This window comes from Diceros bicornis, chromosome 25 (assembly GCF_020826845.1).
Source record: "Diceros bicornis minor isolate mBicDic1 chromosome 25, mDicBic1.mat.cur, whole genome shotgun sequence".
Classification (NCBI taxonomy): domain Eukaryota; kingdom Metazoa; phylum Chordata; class Mammalia; order Perissodactyla; family Rhinocerotidae; genus Diceros; species Diceros bicornis.
The window spans coordinates 915,003-938,931 of NC_080764.1; the positions used below are offsets into that span (position 1 = coordinate 915,003).

At 61.4% G+C, this 23,929-nt stretch overlaps 1 protein-coding gene across 1 annotated transcript; it reads right to left on the minus strand.

Annotated features, from left to right (window-relative positions):
• Positions 1–14,918: 14,918 nt before the first annotated feature.
• CRELD2 (cysteine rich with EGF like domains 2) lies at positions 14,919–23,749 on the minus strand. Its single transcript, XM_058568103.1, has 10 exons — positions 23,538–23,749; positions 23,134–23,216; positions 22,491–22,601; positions 22,059–22,150; positions 21,664–21,840; positions 20,875–20,970; positions 19,325–19,408; positions 17,358–17,453; positions 16,567–16,713; positions 14,919–15,188 (listed from the first exon to the last, which is right to left on the minus strand). Exons 1-10 carry the CDS (start codon positions 23,664–23,666, stop codon positions 15,139–15,141), a joined length of 1,065 nt encoding a protein of 354 aa, XP_058424086.1. The 5' UTR covers positions 23,667–23,749; the 3' UTR covers positions 14,919–15,138.
• Between the last annotated feature and the right edge of the window lie 180 nt (positions 23,750–23,929).

The window sequence follows — 23,929 nt, forward strand, 5'->3', positions numbered from 1 at the left end:
ATTCCCCGGCCCTTACAGGGGCCACGACCCTTCACCCCAGCACTGTACCCTGGGGAGAGGACACAGGGTCTGTGCTGGCATCGGTACCCGGAGACCTGATGCAGCTTCTCAGCCCTGTTAGAGCTGGGGAATGTGGGGTCAGGAAGGAGTGGCATCCTAGTTATCGTGGGCGGGTCCACAGACCACCGTGGTCATGACTCCGGGCCCCGAATGTTTAACTGTGGTTGACGCACTTGGCCAGTGGGGCCGACCCCGCACTGCAGTCTCAGCCTACGAGGTAAGAGTTATCATGGTGAAGACAGCCAAGCAGAAACTTCAGGAACTTCCCCACCCCAGCCAAGATGGTAGATAAAGGGAGGGCCACACCCCCGGTGGTGATGCGGCAGAGACGTGTGCCACGGACAGCTCTGAATGATGCAGGAGTGGTCCCCCTCAGCCCCATTTAATTCATCGGTGCCTGCAGAACCGCTGGGTCCTGTGAGTGACCGGATGGCTGCAGGCTCGGCCATGGAGAGCTGTGGAAGCGTGGCTGAGCCCCCAGTAGGCCTCAGTACCGGGTATGTGCCGTTGATTTGGTGAGTGCATTCTCTCTGTCCCAGTCAAGAAAGAGGACCAGAAGCGGCACTCACACAGAACAGACCACGTATTCGGTATGGTTCTGTTCCAGGCCGCGTGCGGTCTCTGCATCCATACGATAAGGCCCGGGATCTGGAGCCCTCAGAACCTCCTCCTGACCTCACGGGGGGAGAGTCACCACAGGCCCTGGTTTCTGGGGCACGGCCCTGCCACCCATGGTGGGACCTGGTCTTGCTGTGCCCGGGGACCAAGGGGTGGGAGCAGGAGTGGCCCTTGCCATGGAGTGACCACACAGAGAGCCTGTGCTCCCGCCCCCACAGCTCTGGGCTCTGCAGGTCAGCAGTCCTGGTGCCCAAAGAGGCCCAGTTTCACCAGGGGACACAGTAAGGTGTCCGTGAAACACAAACTGAGCCGCCTGAGCACAGCAGGTGAGCAGAGTGGCCATGTCACCAGGAGTGGCCGGCCCCAACGGGCAGGAGGTAGGGCTCCTTTCACCCACACCCCGGCGGGGCTGTGAATGGACATGACCACCAAGGCCAGATCCCTCAGGGACAAAGGCTTGGGTCCGGGAGGAGTCATGGACTCCTCATGAATGAAGAAAACCTTCCCCTCTTGATAGGCCTGTGGGTCCTTCCCCAAAGACCTGGGCATTGGGGCTGAGGGCTGCAGGCAGGGAGGGCTTGAAGAGTCAGGCTGGCCGCAGGCCATGTGCCCCTCCAGCCCCACAGCACCACCCATTCACCAGCTCCCGTGGGCTGCTGCTGCTTCGGGGGCTCTGCTCTGGGTGTGCGGGTTTAGGGGGCAAGACCTGAGGGTGATTTTTAGGGAAAGTGATTTTCAGACAAAGTGTTCAAAGCTCCCAAGGTTGTTCGAAGGGGTTCCCCTGCCCTGCACCCCTCCAGGCATCTGCAGTACTGCAGAGGAGCCGGCGCCCCTTGGTCTACACCTGGGTGGGCAGCAGAAGCCCGCCACTCACACAGGGACCGCCCCCTCCCTGCCTCACCTCCCCCTGTGACAGCCAGCCCAGACTCGAGTGAGGCCAACTCCAGGTCTGGGGGCTCTGGTGAGTGACGACAGGCCCTCATATCACCCACCCCATGGTCCAGGGCAGAGGAGCCCCCGGCGGGCTGCCCCGCACCCCTTGGAGCCCGGCCTGCGCCCGGATGCCCTGGGCAGGACTCGAGTCAGACGCCCCCCCAGCGTGGGGCCCGCTGCGGCGGGAACAGCTGCGGCTTTGTGTTCTAGGCAGGCGGGAGGCAGGCGGCCTCAGACACCCAGACACCCTGGCGCTGCCTGCGGCTTCAAGAAGTTACATGCACAGCATTTTGGGCCATTTCTCCTTTCCCACATGCAACCTCTGTTTGCTCAGGAGAGTGAGACGGCTGGGAATATCCAGGGTCAGCAGTGAGCAGACCCAGGGCTAGGCAGCAATTCATCCTAGCTGGTTCATTCACATGTGCATTCATTCCCCCACTCAGTCACTCATTCTTTCACTCATTCAATCAGTGACTCCCTCACTCATTCATTCATTCACTGGCTCAATCAATCATTCATTCACTCATTCACTGGCTCAATCAATCATTCACTCACTCATCATTCAATAAGCAGTTCTTTTGAGAGCCCACACTGGGCCAGGCCCATAGTCAGGTTGCAGGAAGGGAGGGCGGTTGCTGGACAGACAAGTGGGTTCATTCATTTATTCACCATTAAACAAACCTTTCTGAGAGCCTAGGGTCTGCAGCGCCTGCAGATGGCTGGACGAATGGACGAATGAACAGGTGGATGGATGGATGGATACATGAACAGATGAATAGATGGACGCATGGACAGATGGACACATAGACACACAGATTCCCTGGTTGGGGTTCCAGGTGAGGCATCTGTGAAGCAGTCACTGGAAGTCAGGCCCTAGGTGCCCTCATCTCAGACACATGCAGCCATCCAGCTGGCCAAGGTGGCAGCTCCAGGGGGGCCTCAGCGTCCCCTCACCAAGCAGGCACCATGGAGGATGGCTCTGCTCCCTCCCTTTCCTCGCCTCTTGCAGGTTTCTGAGTCTTCAGGAAGCCACTGTGCCCTCTCCCCTGGAGTGTGAGCCTCCCCTGGGGTAGGAAGGGCCTGCCCGCCACGTGGGCTCTGTGGGCTGAGGAAGGATCTGGAGGAGGGGTGGGGCCCATGCAGGTGTCCCATCCCTCTGAGCCGAACACAGTGGCAGGGTCAGTGTGCACGCTGCCCTGAGCACCTGCTGTATGCCTGGCCCAGTGTGGCTGCTGGGTCCCCTTGGTGAGAGGACAGGAGTCACTCCCCTGCAAGGGGCCCAGCTAGCGGACGGCAGCCTGGCACGGCAGACTGTCGGCATGGCGAGACCTGGATACAGGGACCACGACACTGGACCCAGACCACGGGGAACACATCCACACTGAGCCCCCGCCCTGAACTGGCCCTCTGACCCAAACCTTGGCGCCGCCCTTCTCTCACACCCCACCCCAGCCTCTCAGCAAATGCCACGTTAAAATACGCCCGGAATCCGACCACTGCTCACCCCTCCACGCCGCTCCACGCCCCCTCATCCCAGGCTGGGAATTTCACAGCAACACCCCCCTTGCACTATGCTTGGCTTGGCAGCAGAGGGGTCCCCTAGCCTCGGTCAGATCAGGCCCCTCTGCGCAGAACACCCTGGGCTCCCACCCCATGGGGTAGAGGCCGAGTCCTCTGTCCTCCCTGGATCTGCCTCCATTTCCTCTCTGACGTCTCTCCCATCTGCTCCTCCCGCGCTCTGCTCCTGCCGTCCTGGCTCCAACACGCAGGCTCCTGCCATGGGGTCTGGTACTGGCCGTCCCCCATCCCTGCTCATTGTCCCATATCTATGTGGCCCCTCTCTCACCCCTCCAAGGCTTCCCTGGCACCCAGCACTCCCCAGAGACTGAGGTGGGCAGCAGAGGGAGGGCAGGTGAAGGAGGGGTCTCCTGGGGGGCTCTCAACCCCTGGAGGCCCAGCTGTCTTCTGCGTCCCCTACTCTGTCCCTCAGCCTCGATGCACCAGGGCCAAAGCTGGGCTGAGGGCCACCGGTCGGGCGTGTGGGGGCGCTCTTACCTCCCCCCACTCCTCTGAGCCCCTGCAGTGGCCGTTCCTGATGGTGCAGACCCAGGCGTCTGGGCCTTGGACGTCAATGCTGGCTGGGAGCTTGGGAGGGTGACTCTCCAGGCCTCAGCCCCCCAGCCCAGGGCCTGGAATGAACTGGCTGGGCACCCTTCTTTCATCAGCAAACGGCTGAACAAAAAAAAGAATAAAAAACCCCGGAACAGCTTCGAGGGGGGTCCAAACACTGGCCCTCCACCGGCGTGATGAAGCTGCAGTATCAGGACGCAGGGGTTCCAGGGGTCAGCTGGCCAGGTCTGGGCAGAGCTCGGCTTGTGGGAGCCCCTGGCCCAGGGCCCTCCCCCTCTGGATAGCATCACATCTTGCCCACACCCAGGGACACAGCCGGGCATTGCAGAGCGGAGGACAGGCGAGCAGAGGCATGGTGGCTGGATTACACATTGGTGCCAGGCACCAGCCAGGGGACCAGGATCCCAGGGCCCGCCCAGCCTCCTGTGCACCTGACTTACTTTCTCCCCCGACTGCCCCTGGACACCCCTCCCTAGGCCTGCCTGTGCCCACCCCTCACCCACCCCAAAGCACCGAGGTCATGGCACAACCAGCGGAACCGACTCTGACCCATGGGGGCCCAACAGGGCACACAGCTGGTGGAGTGGCTCAAAGAAGCAGAGGCCCTGGGCAGCAAGGAGGGGTGACTTCAGGCTGGGTATTGGCTGGGGAGTGGTCACCCCACCTCAGCGCTGGCCCAGCTCCCATCTAGCGCCAGGCACCCTGTGGCACTTCACAGCTGCACCGGGCAGGGCGACTCACGCAGGCCAGCTAGGGCCAGTGCCCGGAGCGGGGGTAGACCGGGGGTGAGCTTGCTGCACCTCCTGTGCCTCCTCCCAGCAGATGCTGGGTGGGGGGGTGCAGCTGCTCGTGCCCTGCACATGGGGACAGCGTGGCTGTGTGCGTGTGACTGCACGTGTGTGTGCTTGTGCACGTGTGCTCGTGTGTGAGTGGATGTGTGTGTGTCCATGTGTGCACACTTGCCCATGCCGTGGCAGGTCCAGCTAGTGAGAGCGGGTGAGCCATGGGCTAGATGTTGGCCTGGGTGGCAGCGACACAATGATCACTGACCCCAAGACCCTACCTGGCCCCGTGCAGGGAGGGCAGAGGGCAGAGAGAGCGGGCAGGAGGGGCCTCAGGCTGTTAGCCTCCCCGTTCAGCCCCGCACTACTTCCCTCCTTCCCCACGCCTGGCACTGCCCTTCTCTGTGCCCTCAGGGGCACCCTGGTTGTCGTGACCTGACAGAGAACCCCCCACCATGTTTCCTGCCCCGTGGCTGGCTCACAGCGCGGGGCTGGCCTCCGTGTGTTTCCGCTTGTGTCTGTTGCTCCCAACTGGCAACGCTCAGAGGGCCTGGCCGGGGCCGCCGTGCTCCCAGCTCTGCTCGAAGCCAGGCACCAGCGGGTGCTTCTCCAGTGTTTGCCCTGTGTGACCGGGGGCACCGCGCAGGAGAGAGGAGCCTCCAGGGGGCCCTCCACTGTGGGGGTGAGCATCCATAGCAGCTTTGCCCCAAAGCTGGAAGCCTGGACCTCGTGATCAGAAGGACATGCAGACAAATAGATGGACAGACAGGCAGCTGTGGCCAGCAGAAGCTGCTGAGAATCAGCGGAAGCTGGGCGGGCGGCCGGCGGGTGGCCCGACAGGTCCTGGAAATCCTCGCTTCCTGTTTTCCCAACAAAGGGCCTCTGTCCCCCCAGGAAGGCCTGGCCAGTGGCAGCGGACGCGCCTTTTCCGTAAACAGGGTTGTTTTCCTTTTCTCCTCTTGGCACAATAACGGCGGTCTCCAAGCCCCCCATCATGGCCCTGGGGACCACCAGCCACAGGGTCCTCAGAGGAGGCTCTCCTGGGCTGGGGGCCACCCTGCCATCCTGGGAATGGGGGTCATGGCTTGGCCACCTTCAGTGAGGCCCCCAAGGCAAACAGGGGACAGGAATTCAGTGGTGCCTGTCCCATGAGGCAGGTGGGAGGCCCTGGGGTCCACGAGAGCCAGAGAGAGTCAGGGTGGATGGGGGCTGTGCTGAGCTAGTGCCCCTCATAGGTGGGCCTGACCCAGCAGCACCTGGAGCAGAGAGCCAGGGCTGAGTCCACACAGGGACTGGGTCTCCTGGAGGGGGCACAGGGGCTCTCCAGGTGAATCTCCCTCCCCGCTGGCTGGGGTCACTGTGCTGGCTGGGGGAGCTGCCCCTGGATGCTCAGCCAGGTGGACACTATGGTGTCTGCTCCACAGATGAAAAGCTCGAGAGTCAGAGAGGGCCTCTGACATGCCAAAGCCCCTGAGTGGGACCCACAGGAGTAAACCAAGCATGCCTGCATCCCCAGGAAGGGAAGCCCGGCCAGACCTGGTGGAGGAGGAACAGTCAGAACGCCTGCTCTAGGCCCCTTGGCCTTGTGGCCTCGGGGAGTGCCCGACATGGGGACGCAAACAACACCCCCTTGCTGGCCCTGGCCATGGGAGGACCTATGATGGGTGCAGGCACAGCCTCGGCTGAGGGCAGCTGGGGTGGTGCATGCACCCCCATGCGCCTGGCCGCGGAGCGGATCAGGAGTGGGCTCGGCGCCCAGGCGTGCACAGCTCTGAGTGGGCCAGTGTGCGGGCGTGTGTGGGTGATTGTGTGCACCGGCAGCAGGCGCCTGAAGGGCCTGTGTAAGGGGCTGGGGGGGCTATTTATAGCGGCTCCACTGACGAGAGGAGCTATTAATAGGGAGGGTGGAGGGTGAATGGACAATACCCTTCGGGTGGGGTGGGGGGCAGACGCCGTTCTCTGCCCGAGACACCCGGGGCTGGTACCGCAGCCCCCACACAGGCGGCCAGACAAGGGCCACTGTTATCTGGTGAGCAGCTGAGCCAGGGTCTGCGTTCACCTGGGGCAGCCACCTGGGGGGGTTCCAGGCTCACGCCCCCACCCCGCTCTCCCAGGGGGCCATTTGTCAGCCACCCTTCACTCTAAGGAGGGTTGTGCTGATGGGGGGCATGAGATTCGAGGGGGCAGGACTAGCAGGTGGCACCCAGAATGGGGGGGGGGCGCTGAGATCAGCCCACACACCTGGTTCTCAGATGGCAGCACAGGAGAGGGTGGCGGAGGGGCAGGAAAGGGCTTGTGGGGTCCACAGGGGGACCCTGAGCCCTCACACCAACGGCATGCTCTTTGGGGAGCCCCCCCTTTCTAGTCTGCAATGAGAAGTGGGTTTGACACAGGGTCCCAGCTGCCCTTGCAGGCTGCTCCCTGCCTCCGGCAGGACAACCGGGTGTCGGGTCAGTAAACGGGTGTTCAGCCGGGCCTTTGGGACACACCAAGGGATGTGGCTGGGGGAGTGGGCCCGCCTGCCCACAACTGGGCTGGCTGGTGACCCCCTGCTCTGAGGTTCATTCTCTTTAACTCTTTTTGAAACTACAAAGGGATATCCAGCTGGTGGTAACAAGATCAGGCCCAACCGCACAGAAAGTGCAGCATGAAGTGGGGGGAATACCCCTCCAGGCCTTCGCTTAGGTCCCCACTCGCCAGCCTCATCACCCAGTCAGAGGTCCTACCCAGCGCCCTCCCCTAGGGTGGGCTGTGTCCAGGGGCCCAGCGTGCCTCCCCGGGGAGGGGAGGGTGAGGAGCAGGACCAGAGGAAGCTGTGGGGGCTCAGGCCCTGCTGAGACCAGCCCTGGCACTGCGGCCCCCCAACTATCCAGCTCGCCCACAGGCACAGGCCTGAGGTCCTGGAGGACATATGGGACAGAGTGGACATCCCTCCTTGCCTGGCCGCAGAGGGCAGTGAGGCGCGGGCAGGAATGGGCATTGAACCCTTGCGCCAGAACCGGCAATGCCGCCCGGCGCATTGCCTGGGCGATGGGCACTCCAGGCCCCCCCGAGGCTGTGAGGAGCCCCGCCAAAGGAACACCTTCACCCAGGGCCGGGGGTGGGGGGGGTATTGGGGGTGGCGAGTCCCCAGTCACACGTCAGGCAGGAGTCCTGGGGGCCCCACACTCCTGCGGGTGGAGGCAGGCCTTTCCCGGGCAGAGATTTGGCGCCGCCCCACCCCACCGACAGGGGTCTGCCGTGCTCCCCACTCTTGAACCTGCATCTCATTCAACGGCCTGCTTCCGCCGGGCTTGTTTCCTTTGGGAACCTCCTCCTTCCCCTGCCCGCAATGACGTAACGAGGGACGCGAGCATCCCGGCCGCGGCCACCTGTCGCCAAGTGCTTTACAAGAAGGTGGTGACCAACCGCGCACGAGCCGCGCCTACGTCCCCGAAACCTCGGGCTTTACCATCAGCGTCATCACCGCGCATTATTGTTGCTCCGGGAATGGGGGGTCCCCAATGCCCGGACGCGCGCTCGGGGGCGCCGGGGGGCGGGGCGCGGGACGCGGGCGGCTCCCCCCGCCCCCACCGCGGGCGCGACGAGCGGACGACGGCTCCTTCCGCCGGGAAACCCCGGACGACGCTTCCGGCACCGCCCCCTTCCCGGCAGGGCCGCGCCCGGCTTCCCGCCAGCGGGCTGCGCCGCTCCCCGCCCGCCCCCGAAACCTGCCCTGCGGAGGCGGAACAGGCGCGGCGGCCGAGCCCGCCCTCGGCCGCGGGAGGACGAAGCTGCGCGCGCTCGGTCCTGGGCGGCCGGGGGCGGGGGCGCGGGGCGCAGGGAGGAGGGGCGGGGAGAAGGGGGCGGGAGACCGGGAGAGGGGAGGCCTGGGGGCTCCGGCGCAAGGTGGGGGGCGGGGAAGGGGCTCCAGGGTTCGCGCCCTCTGCGCCACGGTTGTCACCGAGGGGCCGAGCTTACCGGAGGGACCGCGCCACACCCGGCGCGGTCTCGTAGGGACGCGGGCCACGCGCCCACGGCCCGAGCAAGGACACTGAGGCTTGGGGGCGATCCCTCCGAGGGCAGGGCTTGGGGGAGGCGGCCGGGTGGCCGCTCTGTGGCCTGTCGGCCTAGGGGGCGCTGCGCTGGACCCGGCTGCGATACCCCTCGGCCTTCAGGGGTGAGTAGAGGACGTGCTCAGACACCCTTTCCCGCTTCTCGGTTCATTCCCGACGCGGCGTCTGAGGGCCTCTCTGCCGAGCTCTGCGGCAGGTGGGTGGGCGTACAAAGAGCCTGGCCCTGGACCGCTGTTTGGTGGCTGAGAGGCGGGGGGTGACCCGGCTGGAGGAGGACAGCCCGTGCTCACTGCCCGGCCCGGCATGGTGATGTCTCCAGAAGGACTTCCATCCACAGAGATTCGGAGGGGTCTCTGAAAAAGTGCGCACACACACTCCACTGAGCCCTTCCAGGACAGGCCGGACTCCTTGCCCCTCCCTGCTGTGCAGCCAGCCCGCCTGGCGTCTGGGATGACCGTAGCCGCAATGACGGCTTTGAGGGACCCCTGGACTGGGAGGGGGACACGTGGCCTGACTGGCAGGCTGTTCCTGCAGAGGCTCAAGGCTGGTCCCACCCAATCACAGCTCAAGCCTTTGCCCCCCATTGCTGCCCACAAGAGCAAGGCCTTCTGTGCCACCTGCCCCCATCCTCTGCCCAGACTCCAGTGTCCTCTCCCCACAGCCCCTGACATCCCCCCACCCCAGGCCTGTAAGGCTGGCTGCAGGCGTAGTCACAGAACAATGGCACACCAGGCCCGAACCCTAGTCACCCTTCTTACAGCCATCTTGTGAGTGGTGGGCTGGAGCCCCGGTTCTCAGGCCTGCCCACCTCCATGCCTGGGCACCCATGGGCTGGTGGTCAGAAATGAACGGGCAGAGCAGAGCCCAGTGCCAGGCCAGCAGTGTAGGAGGGGCCGGAGGCAGACCTGGTGGGGGTCTGAAGGTGGTGGGGGGAGCATGCGTGAGCTGAGCGTTGGCTGTGGAGGGGTCCCCGGGAGCCAGCCCTATTCCAGGACCCGGACAGGTAGGGACTGAGGAGCCCAGGAAAGGGCAGCCCACAGCAGGGTGAGGGACCCAGTGGGGTGGGGTGGGGGAGGGACAGTCTTTGTCGAGGGCTGCTGGTGGGTAGTCCCCGCACTTGCGCTGGGAGCCCTCCCACAGACACTGGCAGGTGGGAGTCAGGGTGAGCACCAGACTGTGGCGGGGCTGTGGGTGGGCACAGTCGGGGGCGGGTGGTGAAGGAAGCCAGGCAGGAGGGGCAGGTGTGGGAGGAGGTGGATGTGAGGCTTGAGAAAAGACCCAGAGTCTAGGCCGATGCTGTGGGGCCAGGGCCAGATTTTGGCTCTGGGGGGCTGGGAAGGAAGGGCCTGTCCCCAGCTGCTGAGACCTCACCCTTGGTCCTGGCAGGGATGGCCTTGGCCAGAGGCCGCTGTGCCACAACCAGGTCCCTTCCCAATGAATAGTCCTTTGGGGGGGTGGTCAAAGGCCAGGACCTCTCACTGCAACTTGGACGTCTCTGAAGCGTCATCTGGCTTCATGTTCCCCAGGGGGTCAGCTGAGGACTGACCTCCCTTCTTAGAACCACGTGAGACAAGCAGACCCAGGGTTGTCCAGGACGGTGAAGGTGGCGATAGAAGGATCTGGCCTGCTCTGCCCCTGGGCAGTCCCGTTGTCACAGTTCTCACTGTGCTGATTTGAGAGTGAGCCACACGAGCTGGGCAGGGTCCGACGGTCAAGGGTATGGGATGATGATGTTGTAGGGGGCTGCTTCCTTCCCCCATCCCTTTGGGGAAGGTAACAGGTGGGGAGAGAGACCAGCAGGACTTAGTGATCAGAGCTCTTAGCTCCCAAGAGCGTCAGATCCCCAGTCCAGCGGCTGCCGTGTCCCAGCCAGGATGCGGCTGGAGGGAATGGGTACCCGGGATGACCGCCAAACCCTGCGTCCTTGGGCCCACACAGGTGGCCCACACCCCCCTGGGAAGCCCTCCTGGAAGACAGCGTGAGCCTGCCCCTCAGGACCTGCCCCCTTCCTTCCTGGGGTTAAGTAGAGATGTGTCCTGGTGAGACATGTGGCCCGGCGCAGGACAGGAGGGACTGCGCCCCTCGAAGAGCCTCAGGACCCAGCAGTGTGTCCTGGGCAATCAGGGGAGCTGGTTGGTTGCAGATCCTTTCAAGAAGTGCAGGACCCGGACCCAGGATGGAGATGCTGGTGAAGAGGGTGAAATGTCAGAAGAGCCGCGGGGGCCCTAGAGGAGAGGCTGGGAGGCTCAGGGCAGCCCACTCCCCGGGAGGCCCAGTGGGTGCACCACATGGCCCAGGCCCTCAGGAACGTGTGGGAAAGGCACCAGCGTCGTCGGGAAGATCCCCGAGGACAGTGGGAGAGGCCGTCACAGGACTGACAGGGATGGGGTGATGCACCTGGCGGTCAGGGGCCAGGTGGATGCGGCTCTCTCGTGAGCAGCAAGGTTGGGGTGAGGCCAAGGGCCTCAGGTGCCCTGGGTTGTGGTTAACAGAACATGGTGTTCCCAGCGCAGGACAGGCGGCCACAGAGGAGAAATTAAGGATGCATGACCAGGAGGCCCCAGTGAAAGGTCGTGACCCCTTCCTTGACCAGGTTCCAGGCCTAAGGCAGGTTTCAGACCCAGAACCCACTGACTGAGGGGGCTGGGTCCCCAGGCAGGGCGTCTGCACCACGACACAGGTCGGCCCCACGACATGAGCCCCGCCAGAGGCCAGCAGCACACTGCATGCGAGGTGGCCCAGATGTGCGTGGGCTCCCCCCATGTGGCGCCCACCCCCCTGCACTGTTGCCTGTCCCGCCGCTCACATCTGTGGCCTCCCAGGGGTTCTTGTGACTGGCTGGGGACTCGGAGGAGCCCAGTCGTGCTTCAGGGATGGCCAGTGCAGAGTGTGGGTACAAGCTGGCAGTGGACGGTGTCTGGGAGAGATGGGCGACAGGCAACCCTCCCATGCTGCAGGGCTTCGGGTGGTGGGCCTGGCCGTCTGTTTGAGTGGAAAGAGTAATGGACCCGTGGCCGAGCAGCCTGGCTGGCTGGTCAGGGGGCTGGGAGAAGAAAAATGGCAACTTCAGGGACGGGGTGGCCAGCCCAGTGGCGCAGCAGTTAAGTTTGGCACACTCTGCTTTGGCGGCCCAGGGTTTGCAGGTTCAGATCCTGGGCTCAGACCTACACCACTCATCAAGCCACGCCGTGGCAGCATCCCACGTACAAAATAGAGGAAGATGGACAAAAGATGTTAGCTCAGGGACCATCTTCCTCAAGCAAAAAGAGGAAGATTGGCAACAGGTGTTAGCTCAGGGCCAATCTTCGTCACCAAATAAAAACAAACAAACCACCCTATCAGGGACAAGGGGGTCTAAGGAGAGGCATGCAGGAGACCGTGGGGCGGATACAGGTGCGAAATTTTAAATCCCGTGTTAACACCCACCAGAACGTACTCAATATGTGAGAGGTGGATGGAATGACTCAGCCAGGTGACAGCAGCCAGCCTGTCATCAGCCCTGGGCGGCACACAGGTGCACGGACAGTTGGCTGAGATGGCCAAGACGAAGGCCACTTACATGCTCGTCCAGAGAGGAGCCCAGGAGGAGACCGCTGGTGGGGCAGCAACCCATCCTCACAGGAGCAGACCTGTGTTCACAGGACGTCCTGCCCAGAGGACAGAGGTCCAGGCCCCGGCCCACAGTCCAAGGGCTTCAGTCAGCCTCTCTCCGCCATGGCTGATCCTCAGGGCCGGGTCATTCTCTGGGGGCGCATCCTGGGCACTGGAGGGTGTCAGGCAGCATCCCTGGCCTCTACCCACTTGAGCCAGTAGCACCCCCTCACCCACTTGTGACAAATGTCCCCAGACATGGCCCCATGTCCCCAGGCCTGCCTGTGGAGAACCGCTGGCTTACAGAACGTGGGCCCACACGGCACAGGATCCCACATAGTGACGCATCAGACCGAGGGACCCACTTTACAGCAAAGCCGGGGCAGGGTTGTGCTGTGACGACGGGGCATTCACACCACACTTCCAGAAGATTCTAGCCTGAGAGCGGCCTGCTGAAGGCCAGGTGGAAGGCCATCCTCTGTGGGATGGCAGCCACCCAGGACCTGCATCAGGCTGCGTCCCCCAAGGACGACACCTGGGTCCAGGAACCCAGGGTGGGGGGCAGCACCAGGAGTCTGAGTCCGGGGCCTGCAGAGCCGAGGTCCCGGCTCCCCCAAGGGACGTGGCAAAGAGTCCCCGGGCCTCCAGGCCCCTTGTGCCAGGGTCCAGAGGGGGAGCAGAAGCTCCACTTGGGGCAAGGGTCCTTGACCCCGACCCGCAGGAGGACGGCATTTGCACCCGGTGGTCCTGAGGAGATAGGAGGGGTCTGAGTGGTAAAGGGTGGGCCGTGGTGGGCACTCTGACTCACTGCCCCTGAGCCCCCTCCCCGACAGCACCCAAGCTGGGTGAGGGAGTACCCACGGCCCCACACAGGAACTGGGTCACTCTGAGGGTCGTCAGGTTCAGGCTCCCCAAGGGGCCGCTGAGGCCTCGTGCGAGTCATGGTGGCTGGTCCTGGCCCTGCTTCCTTCCTGCCCAGCCGTTCCAGTTCTGATCCCGGGAGTACAATGCTCTGTCAACCCTGGGGGCTGGGGCCCGGCCACAGGGCGTCCTCCTTTGGGACCTTGGCCCTCCCAGCCCAGGCGCATCTTGCCCAGCGCCCACCAGCACCCCGCAGGATTCTGGTGCAGGCTCACAGTCCAGGCAGTGGGGCCGCCGGGGGGGTGGTTCCGCAGCGCCACCTGCCGGCAGCACCCGCTGCTCTAGCCCAGGCCCAGTGGCCGCTCCAACAAGGGGGCTGGATTCGAGGGGTGTGGTCCTGGCTGTCCATCTGCTTGGCCGGCCCGGGGCTGGAGGGAAGGCCGCAGGTCCTGGGCAGGGGTCACCACTGGAAGTGAGGGATTTGGCCTAGTTGCCCCCCAACTGGTTAGAGCCAGATCCCCTGCAGGGGCACCAACATTCAAGCCCCCAGTGCCCATGTCCCCACACGTCAGCACGTAGGTCCCAGGCCACTGTGGGCCCAGGGACCACGGCGCGCCCCTCACCCCTCGCCTGGCCTAGCGAGGTCCGGTTGGGGTCCAGCCCACTCTTCCTGCCTGATCGGCACCAGTCCGGCCCCTGACCGGGGCCAGGCCGTGGCCCCTCCGCTTTGCCCCAGCTCCCTCGGCTGGGAACGTTTGCCCGTTTACAGATGAAAACAGTGAGGCTAGGGGCGCTCGACCACTGACCCCAGAACCCAGGCTCAGAGGAGCCTGGGTCCCCTGCTGAGTGCGGAAACACTGTGAGGAGGGGTGGGGTCAGCTGAGCAGAGACCCCAGTGGAGGGACGGAGCCAGGCGTGCCAGGTGCAGATGTTCCCAGCAGAAGGGACAACAGTGCACAGGCCTCGAGGTGGGACCAGCCTGGCACAGCTGAGGAACCAGGTCAGCCTGACTCTCGCACTGCCCTGGAGAGGGGCAGTGAAGGGCCTGGGGGGCCTGAGTGGGGGTCCCAGAGTAGAACGAGGTGAGGGCCAGTGGGTCACCCTGGGCCTGTGGCCGCAGCTGCTGTCAGCACAGAGATGCCCACCTTGTCTCTCCCCAGGCTGCCCAGGCCCCGCAGTGCCTGTGGAGGTGCCCACAGCAGAAGGGCAGAGTAGGGCCCAATAGAGGAGCCCCCAGGCCAGTGGGGGCCACAGGGGAGCCAGCTGCAAGGCTCAGGCCTGGGGTCCAGCTTCCTGGTGTCTAAAACAGCAGGGTTCGCTCTCTCCCCCTTGCCAGGTGACTGCCAGGCCCCTCAGGACACCTACTGAAGCCACCTGTGCGGGGGAGGGGGTGCTGGCACCCACAGGGTCCAGTGGGGGCGAGGCAGCCGCCCAGGTGACCCGCTGTGCACAGGGAGACAGCACCACCCAGTGGCTCAACCACCACGGCCTCTCAACCCCACAGCCTGCAGTTTTCTTGGAACTTCTTCATTCCTAGATGGGGAACCGGCCCTGAGGCTTACAACTGACTTTTTTCTCCAGCTCAACCCCCAACACGGCTGTCCCCCACCCGAGGTCCCTCACTCCTTGTGGGCCCCTTGACAGCACTCACTCTAGGGGGCCCACGGTCAGTCATGACTTGGAGTGAACTTGCAAGGGAGGTGGGGCTGCCCAGGGGGGCGGGCACGGGAGCCCCACCAGGGATAGCAGGGTCGTCAGTGTCCCCCGAAAAGCCTGGGTGGTGTGCGTCTCCCGGCTACCTCCCGACAGGTGAAGCTGAATGAGCAAACTCCATTTTACAGCAGCCAAACTTTCCAGTGAGATGGCCCACACGTGTTCTCTGCCTGACTACCTTCAATTGTCAATTTTATTATAAAGAACAGTATCAAAATATACAAATCTGTTTAAGAACAACTGCAAAATGCAGCTTTTTTAAGGGCCAAATGAGCATCAACCGCTTCAAAGAAGGCAGCTTCTCCCTCCCAGGGGACAGCGGGACACAGCCAGGTTTCCAGGCGTCAGTCTCAATAACTTAAGGGGCAGGTCTGGCTTCTGACTCTGGACGCCTGTTATAAATCTTCTCGGGAGGGAAGCTCTGCTGGGCTTTCTTCTGTGACTTCTGTCAGAAAACAGACACAGATCACTGGGTAAATTCCCAGTACGAAAGGCCCTCAGGACGTGGCCACGAAGTTTTCACTGGGACAACAGCAGTGCGTGCTACTAGCCTACCCCCCAGGGCCCTGGGGACGGCGCCCAGGTTCCCTGCAGACACTGCGGCCCCACGCCCCCCACTGGGGGCGTCCAGGCAGGAGACGTGGCCAGACAGCGTTTCAGAGCTGCCACACCACACCGAGTTTGGAAGGCAGGAGGTCAGGAGCCGCTGAGGCGCCCCTGGAGTGGGCCCAGATGACACACAAGCCTGAGCGGTGACGAGGGGGCGGACGAGGAGGGGCCACACCAGGAAATGTGGGGGGCAAAGGGCAGGCAGAGGCCTGGGAGCAGCCAGGTGACCTGTGGCCTCGCTCTCTGCTGATCGTTTGTCCTTGGTGCTTCACAGTTTACTACATGTCTTGATGTGGATTTGTTTCTTTATCCTGCTCAGGACTCATGGAGCTTCTGGAATCTTCTTATTCATTCTGGAAGATTCTTAGCCTTTGCCCTTTTGTGCATGGCCTCTTTCACACCCTCCATATTCTTCTAGAACTTCTATGAGACTATCATGGGAAAAATTATCTCCCAAAAAGACATTGGTGTCCAACCCCCAGGGCCTGTGAATGTGACCCTATTTGGAAATAGGGTCTTTGCAGATGATCAAGTTGAGATGAGGTCATTGGGGTGAGCCCTACTCCAATGACCAGTGTCCTTCTAAGAAGAGGGAAATCTGGACACAGACACCAGGGAGAAGGCCACGTGATGACAGAGGCCGAGACTGGAAGGATGCGGCTGTAAGCCAAGGAGCTCTAAGACTGATGGCCACCAGAAGCTGGAAGAGGCAGGGAAGGAGTCTCCCCTACAGGTTTCGGAGGAAGCCTGGCCCTGCTGACACCCTGATCTCAGACTTCCAGTCTCCAGACTGTGAGACAACACAGTTCTGTTGTTGGAGCCGCCTGGTCTGCGGCGCTGTGTTACGGCCGCCCAGGAAGCTAATGCAGAGACAATCTGTGGACCCACTTGCTGTCCCTCGCCTCCCTCCACATCTGCCTTTCTCTGCAGCAATCTGGGTGGCTGACTTTTACATTTCAGCGACTACTTGTCACCTCCCCACCTTCTCTTTGTGCAGTGGACCCCATCAGGGCTTCGCCCCACAGAGCAGTTTTACCCTCTTCTCTTCCAGGAACCCCAGCTATCACCACCCCAGGCCACTTTTGGTGTGACTTTCTTAACTCGGGAGTTCCCAGACCAAGCAGCAGGCACACGCAAACCCCACAGCAGAGGGAGGGCAGGCCGCATCGAGACTTTTCCCTCTGTGCCATACGCAGGAGAGCCGTACCACTCACCGTCCCCCGCCGTCTGCGTCTGCACACAAGCGTCTTCTGTTTCTTCAAAGCCTTCAGGGCACACGCACACATAACTCCCGGGAGTATTGTAGCAGTTTTCGTTTTTTCTCACACATGCTTTTTCTGAGAGTGAGCACTCGTCTACATCTGAGATAAAAATACTCCACTGTAATAAGTCACCTCACTTAGCAAACACACACATCATGGATCGTGAGAGTCACTCAGTCACAAACCACTCACATACAGACAGCACAAAGACCAGACACGTCACATCAGAGAAAGGAGAGGACAAATTTCACACAAGTCTCCGAGGTCAGGCCCTGGACGGGCAGCGAAGCGGGGAAGACCGTCCAGGAAATGGGAAGGCAGGAAGCCCAGCACACTCGCGCAGTGGGATGTTGGTGCACTCACTGCCTCCCACCAAGCAGGTTCCAGCCGGGCCTCAACCACGGAGGCCCCGACGTCCAGCCCCGGGGCTGTGTCACCCAAGAGCTGACGGGGAAACGTGGGCAGGAGACGGGAGGCCTGGGCACCAGGCTGGACCAGAGCACGAGGCCACAGGCGCCTGCTTGGCCATCACCAGCATCATGCACACCTGGGGGCCAGCTGGGGCAGACCCTCGGCCCCCACATGCCGCTTCTGCATCTCACAAGACCCGCAGGTGCTGGAGAAGCGGGGTCTGCAGGAAGCATTTGAGCCCAGTGCCCTGTCCCCACCAGCTCCTCAGGGGGCCATTCACGTCCTGCTCCCTCCGGAAGGTTCTTAGTGCAGCACAGACACAGCACACTGACCTGTACACTGGCCGTTTTCTTTAGTGTAGCCAGGGATGCACTCTTTACACTGTCCTGGACCCTTCCCTGTGCAGCCCACACAGGTGGAATCACATTCTAGAAACGAGGGGAAAGACGATGACGACAGCAGAGCATCCTCCCATGAGCACAAGGGGATCTGAAACCAGGGTGTTCCCCACACCAATCACGGGGGGCCGAGAACAGTGTGTTCTTAACACCCACCTCTGTCTCCCCGCGAAGGACGGACGTGCTTAAATTTATGCAACAGACATGTTCCTAGAGTTGCGAAACAGCAACAGAGCGGAAGAAGCACTATTTAAAGCAATCCTTCTATAAACCCGTTTGTGGAAGTGAAAATTGGGTACGGCAGCCTTTCTCAAAACAAAATCCACCTCGAGCTTGGTGACATTGCTTGATTTGCCTGCGAGGAGCTCGGTAAAAATAACAAGGGAGAGGGGCCGGCCCAGTGGCGCAAATGGTTAAGTGCGCGCGCTCCGCTGCGGCGGCCTGGGATTCACCGGTTTGGATCCTGGGCGTGCACCGACGCACCACTTGTGGAGCCATGCTGTGGCGGCATCCCATATAAAGTAGAGGAAGATGGGCATGGATGTTAGCCCAGGGCCAGTCTTCCTCAGCAAAAAGAGGAGGATTGGCAGATGTTAGCTCAGAGCCAATCCTCCTCACAAAAAAAAAAAAAAAATAACGACGGAGAAACGTGGGATGCAATTAATGTGACACCTCATTGTCAAGATATTGCTGCAAACTTGAACAGCACGGAGGACCACCTGTGTTGTCGCAGACATGGGAAAGGCAGCCCCACGCACTGCTGCTGGGATGATGGACGGGCAACCTTTCTAGGGGGCAAGGGGGTGGCCCTCAAATCCACGTTCTCTTGACCGTAATTTGGAAACTAATAAAAGAAAATAATGAAGAATGTGAAAAGCTTTACCTATGAGGGTCTTCAAAGTTTATAACTGTGGAAAAATTGGTGTAATTTAAATATTCAACAATATGGACTGTTGAAGAAAATTATGAAATGATGGCATGCTCCAAAATCATTAACATGATGTGGAAAAATGTGATATACCAAGGTGGTCACAACATCGTTGTACGAACAAAACAGATGACAAGGCACCACGTCAAATTGGCATGGGCGTTCAGGGGTCTACAGGAGTGCGTTAAGAACGTGAACAGGGGCCGGCCCGGTGGTGTAGCAGTTAAGTTCACACACTCCGATTCTGTGGCCCAGGCACAGACCTATGCACCACTTGTCAGGCCATGCTGTGGCGGCGTCCCATATAAAGTGGAGGAAGATGGGCACAGATGTTAGTCCAGGGCCAGTCCTCCTCAGCAAAAAGAGAAGGATTGGCAGATGTTAGCTCAGGGCTGATCTTCCTCAGACACAAAAAAACGTGAACAGAAGTTCCCTCTCCGTAGAAGTGATAGATTTCGTTATCTTCTTTTCAACTTATTTGAATGTTCTTTTTTTTTTTTTTTTTTTTTTGTGTGAGGAAGACCAGCCCTGAGCTAACATCCGTGCTAATCCTCCTCTTTTTGCTGAGGAGGACCGGCTCTGAGCTAACATCTATTGCCAATCCTCCCCTTTTTTTTTTTTCCCTAAAGCCCCAGTAGATAGTTGTATGTCATAGTTGCACCTTCTAGTTGCTGTATGTGGGACGCGGCCTCAGCATGGCCAGGGAGGCGGTGCATCGGTGCGCACCCAGGATCCGAACCCAGGCTGCCAGTAGCGGAGCACGCACACTTAACCACTAAGCCACGGGGCCGACCCTATTTGAATTTTCTGATTTTTCTGCAGCAAATATCCATTACTTGTGCTCCACCTTAAATATTTTAAGTAGGCAGAATTTATAGAAGTCATGCTGACAAACCACAAACAAATGTTCAAAGGGGAGAAGAGGAGCCAAGTGGGACTCCGGAGGTGCCCCAGGGGGCCCGGGCCCAGACACCTTCGCACAGGAACGAGCCGTTGACGTTCTCGCAGTACTGCTGGTCGCTGCAGGGGGGCGTCTCCGCCGCACACTCGTCCACATCTGGAACACAACAGCACAGCCATGAGCGGTGGCCTGGACCTCTGAGATGACAGCTGGCTACCTGACACAACCCGTGGCCAGGGCGGGCCTGCAGAGGACAGTGACCCTCTGTGGAGGACACATTTTGACGGTTGCCCTTCAAGGCATCTTGTGTGCAAGGCTGGGGACGAGGGACGCTTAGTGCCACCAGGGAGGGGCCGCTGCGAGGGACCAACGGCTGACATGTGAGCACCCTGTGCTTCCACATGGCCTCCACAAACCTCAAGTCCAGGTCATGGAGGGCTGCTGCCCGCCCCACTCAAGGTGGGGCCCAGGGCCTGAGGCCCGAGGCTGAGGCCCTAATGTGCCTAGGGCCAAGCAGCTGTGAGGGGTGAAACCAAAACCGATGCTGTGGTGGGAGGAGGGCAGCCCGGCCTCCGCCAGCCACCCTCCTGCCTGCCCGCCAGCACCTGGGCCTGTGGAAAAGCACCTCAGCGGTACCAGACCCTGCCCGGGCTCCAGTTGGCCCACGGATCCAGGGCTCTGAGCCGCTGCAGGGCTGGGTTTGTAAGCTCACAGAGACTGGAGCTCAAAGGAAACGATGCACCAGAAGCAGGCGGTGGCCACCAGACTGCCGGGCAGGGATGGACGGGGAGAGCTGCAGACACGGTGCCGAGGCCAAGGCCTCAAGTCCACATGGCTGTGTGGAGCCCAGGGCAGGTGTGCCTCCTCTGCAGCCGAGCCAGACCAGGCAGACAGCATGGCTGCCAGGCTCGCCTGTGAGACTGTCCAGGTAGAGGGGAGGTCTGTGCCTCAGTTTCCCCCCCTGACTGCACACCAGCAGGACCTGCTTTCACCTTGCCTGTGCCACTCGTCCCTGTGCCCACCCCACCGGTCGCCCGCTCTCTGCAGTCTCCACCAGCCCGCTTACTGGCCAGAAGCCCCCCTACTCTCCCCATCTGTCTATTTTATGAAATCAGGTCACAAGAGGATACGACTGGGCACATAATCCCAGGTGTCCCTCTCGGGGCCTGAGCCAACGGACCACGCTGGGCCACCTGATGGCAAGGACAGTTGGTGTGGGGGCCACCTTCCCAGCACAGGGTTTAGGCTGCAGAGGGTACAAAGGAAACCACACAGGATCCCTCTTGAAATCTGCATGCCGCACTCAGCAACCAGCCCACAGGCGAAATCACATGGGTCTAAATCTAGGCCTCCGTGCTGTGACCCGTGAAAACATAACCTGGAACACTACAGTCACCTTCCCTGCGAGTCCAGAATGGGGCAGAGAGCACAGATGTGGACAGGGTGCTGAAGGGAGCCTGCCCGCTCGGGAAGGGGCCTGAGGATGGCTGGGGGCCATGCAGATCCCCCAGGGGAGTGGAGGGGAGAGGGGGAAGGAGGGGAGGGAGGGGGAGGAGAAGGAGGATGGGGGGAGGTTGGGGAGGAGGAAACGCTGGGGTCGGGGGGCAGACCCGCCACCTTACCCACGCAGGTGCCATCCTCGCGCACCCAGCCCACTTCGCACTGGTTGCAGTCTTTGTTGGTAGGGCCAGTGCACATCTTACACGACTCGTCACAGGCTGGAAGGCAGGGGCGACATCCATCAAAACGTGTGCATCCCATTCTCAGTAATGAAAGTCACACGGAGGTCATTTCAGAAATTAGGGATTTACATTCAGCAGGTGAAAATAAAAACAAAGCAAAGAAGCAAAAAATCCCAGCAAAGCAAGATTCGCTCAACAACAGAAAAATCCATTTGTGTGCTTCATCGTATTCCCAGAGTTAAGAAACACAATACACGGCTTTCCATGCCCATTCATGATGAAATTCTTAGCAAAGAGGACTCCGAGGGGGTTTTTATAACCCAGCAAAGGCAGCTCCCAAACACCGAGCCCGCACCCCGAGGGAGCCCCACACCGAATGCGCCCACGGACACCGGCGGGGCACTTGAGGGCCGGCGATTGTGCCAGGAGAGCCACAGCGGGGGGCAGCCTTGTGCCAGGACACTCCAGGAAGGTGTGAGGAGAAAAGTGACTCGCTCTGCCTTTCTGGGGGTTATTTAGGGACAGGAGCGAGACCATCCATGGTCCTGTTGTTTCCCTTTACACGTTTTACAAGGGCCAGCATTCTCTGGGCCTCCTAAGCCCCCAGAACGTCTGGGGTGAGAAGTCGGCAGGTCCCCTGCTGCATCTGTGCAGGCAGCTCCAGGAAAGGCTGCCTCTGTACGCCTCATGGACCGAGGACGCGGCCCTGGATGCTGGTGTCCTTAGTACCTGTGCAGATGCTGTGCGTCTCATTCCTCAGCGAGCTGAAGTAGCCGTCCATGCAGTCGTCGCACAGAGCTCCCTGGTACCCTATGTGGCACTGGCAGGACCCGTCTCCTTGTCGGCTGCCATCTCCCTTGCAGTGGCCATTCCCGCTGCAGGGCCTCTCGGACCCACCCTGGCACGCTGTGGGGGACACAGATGTGCTGCTCAGAGTGGACCCCAGGAGGCAGCCGGGGCACATTTTCACACAGAGAAAATGTCACTTCACTCACTAGCACGCTCACAACCAAAACAGCTTCTGGATTTCTCACTAAAACCCCAGCTCTACTTTACCCCTACTGCAAGTAGGGCTCTATCTGAGGAACACGCGAGCCTGCAAGGGTGTCAGGAGAGAAACATACGGAGGCAGTCCGGCCCATAAGTTCCCGGATAACAGCAAACTTTCAGTGTTTTCACACAAAACCATTCAAATAAGTCCGGATGCTCCTTCTTCCTAGGGATTTAAAAAAATGTTCATTAAATCTCACCGGACAGATTTCTTCAAAATAAAAAGCAGTTTACTATCATACGTGTGCCAGCATATTATAAGGGCTGGGTTAGAGGAGTCCAGGTATGAACCTCTCCTGGCTGACTGCCTCGCTTTGACGGTGGCACTATGCTAATAACAGATGGTGCCACGTGGCTAAGAAGGCAGGCAGGTATGTGGAAACACCTGCGCCATTCTTGTAACTTTTCCAAGTCTGAAGTTATTTCAAAATTATAAGTTAAGACAAGAAATCATTTGTGACGCTTTCAGCGAACGCTCAGGAAGAGCGGCGGGGGCGGGCACTCACAGCCGGAGCCACCAGGCCTCCAGGTGCTCCTCCTGCTCCTCCAGCAGCCTGTTGCACTCGAAGTCGCTGCTCCCACACAGGCTCTCCATAATCTCCAGTAGGCGGACCTCACTGAAACACAAGGCCCATCAGCACCACAAGGCGACGAGGGGAACGCGCCCTGGCGGTCAGCGCCCATGCTATAGGGATGTCCTGGGCCCCACCTGGTGCCACTTAGTGAAAAAAGACCCTCAACAAACACATCATCTGGGGATGGTGGTAGCTGGTGCTATGCAGAGGATTAAACTCAGCGAGACGAGGGTGGTCAGGTGTGGGGTCCACCAGGGGAAACCCTGAAGCAGGGCAGGAGGAGCTGGAGCTCTGGGCAGAGGGGAAGGGGGTTTATCCCACCCACAGGGGAAGCCAGCAATATTTCAGTGTGCATTTTTAAAAGACCACCGTGTCTTTTGCGTGGAGAGTGGATGTAGGCACAAGTATGGAAGCCAAAAGGTCAGTCAGGGGCCAGCGCATTAGTCCCAGGCCACAAAACAGGTGACTGCACCAAAGGGACCCTTCTGTCATCAACGTGGTGACAACATTCACAGGAACACGTCAAGTACTAAAGTCAGGCCGCTGGGCTCTCAGAGCAGGGGCTGGCACCCACCTGAATTCATACTTGGACAGCGTCTTTTCCTCCCAAGCCGTGTTCCCGCCGCCGAAGTTCTTCTTCGCTGTGTCCACCATTCCCTGTGGGAAGACGGTGGGCATGGAGCTCAGAGCTGCTGCCCTCAACCCCATCCATCGCGGGGGTAACTGGTCCACGGTGGGGTGACGCCCTCCATCGCGGGGCGCCCCCGGCCCCCCTACCCTGTGTCCCCCGCCCCGTGTCCCCGGCCCTCTGCCCCCTGGACCCCCCCGTGCCCCCGGCCCTCGGCCCCCGGGCCCCCCGGCCCCGTGTCCCCCGATCCCCGGCCCTCCACCCCATGGGCCCCCCGCCCCGTGTTCCCCGCCCCCCCGGCCCTCCGCCCCCTGGACCCCCCGCCCCCGGTCCTCCGTCCCCCGTCCCACCTGGTTGAACTTGTCCACCAGCTCCCGGCAGCGCTGGCAGGGCGTCGGCTTCTTGGCGGCCTGGACGGGCGGCGGCGGCGGCAGCAGCAGCAGCAGCAGCCCCAGCGCGGCCGGGGCCGGCGGGCGCATGGCGGGCCGAGGCGGGCAGCGCTGCGAGGACACGGCCGCTCGAGCACGGGCCGAGGCCCAGCGAAAACCGGCCGAGGATCCGGCCTCCGCGCGCCCACCGGCTCCGCCGCGCCGGCCGTTCCCGGGGCTACTTGACGGCGTCCGCCGGGGCCCCGCCCCCGCCAGCCCTGGCGTCGCTATTGGTCAGGGGGACCACCCCCGTCCCCACGGGGCCCAATCCGGGCTCGCCACGAGAAGCGACCAATAGGAAGGCCCCGGGTCAG

What these genes read in the sequence shown, in the direction of transcription:
- CRELD2 (XM_058568103.1), bottom strand. Translation starts at nt 23,666, where the DNA reads ATGCGCCCGCCGGCCCCGGCCGCGCTGGGGCTGCTGCTGCTGCTGCTG. An exon ending in GAGGCCTGGTGGCTCCGGCT is followed by an intron (nt 22,151 to 22,490) that starts GTGAGTGCCCGC and finishes TTAAATCCCTAG; the next exon opens with GAAGAAGGAGCATCCGGACT. An exon ending in GACGCACAGCATCTGCACAG is followed by an intron (nt 20,971 to 21,663) that starts GTACTAAGGACA and finishes CCTGCCTTCCAG; the next exon opens with CCTGTGACGAGTCGTGTAAG.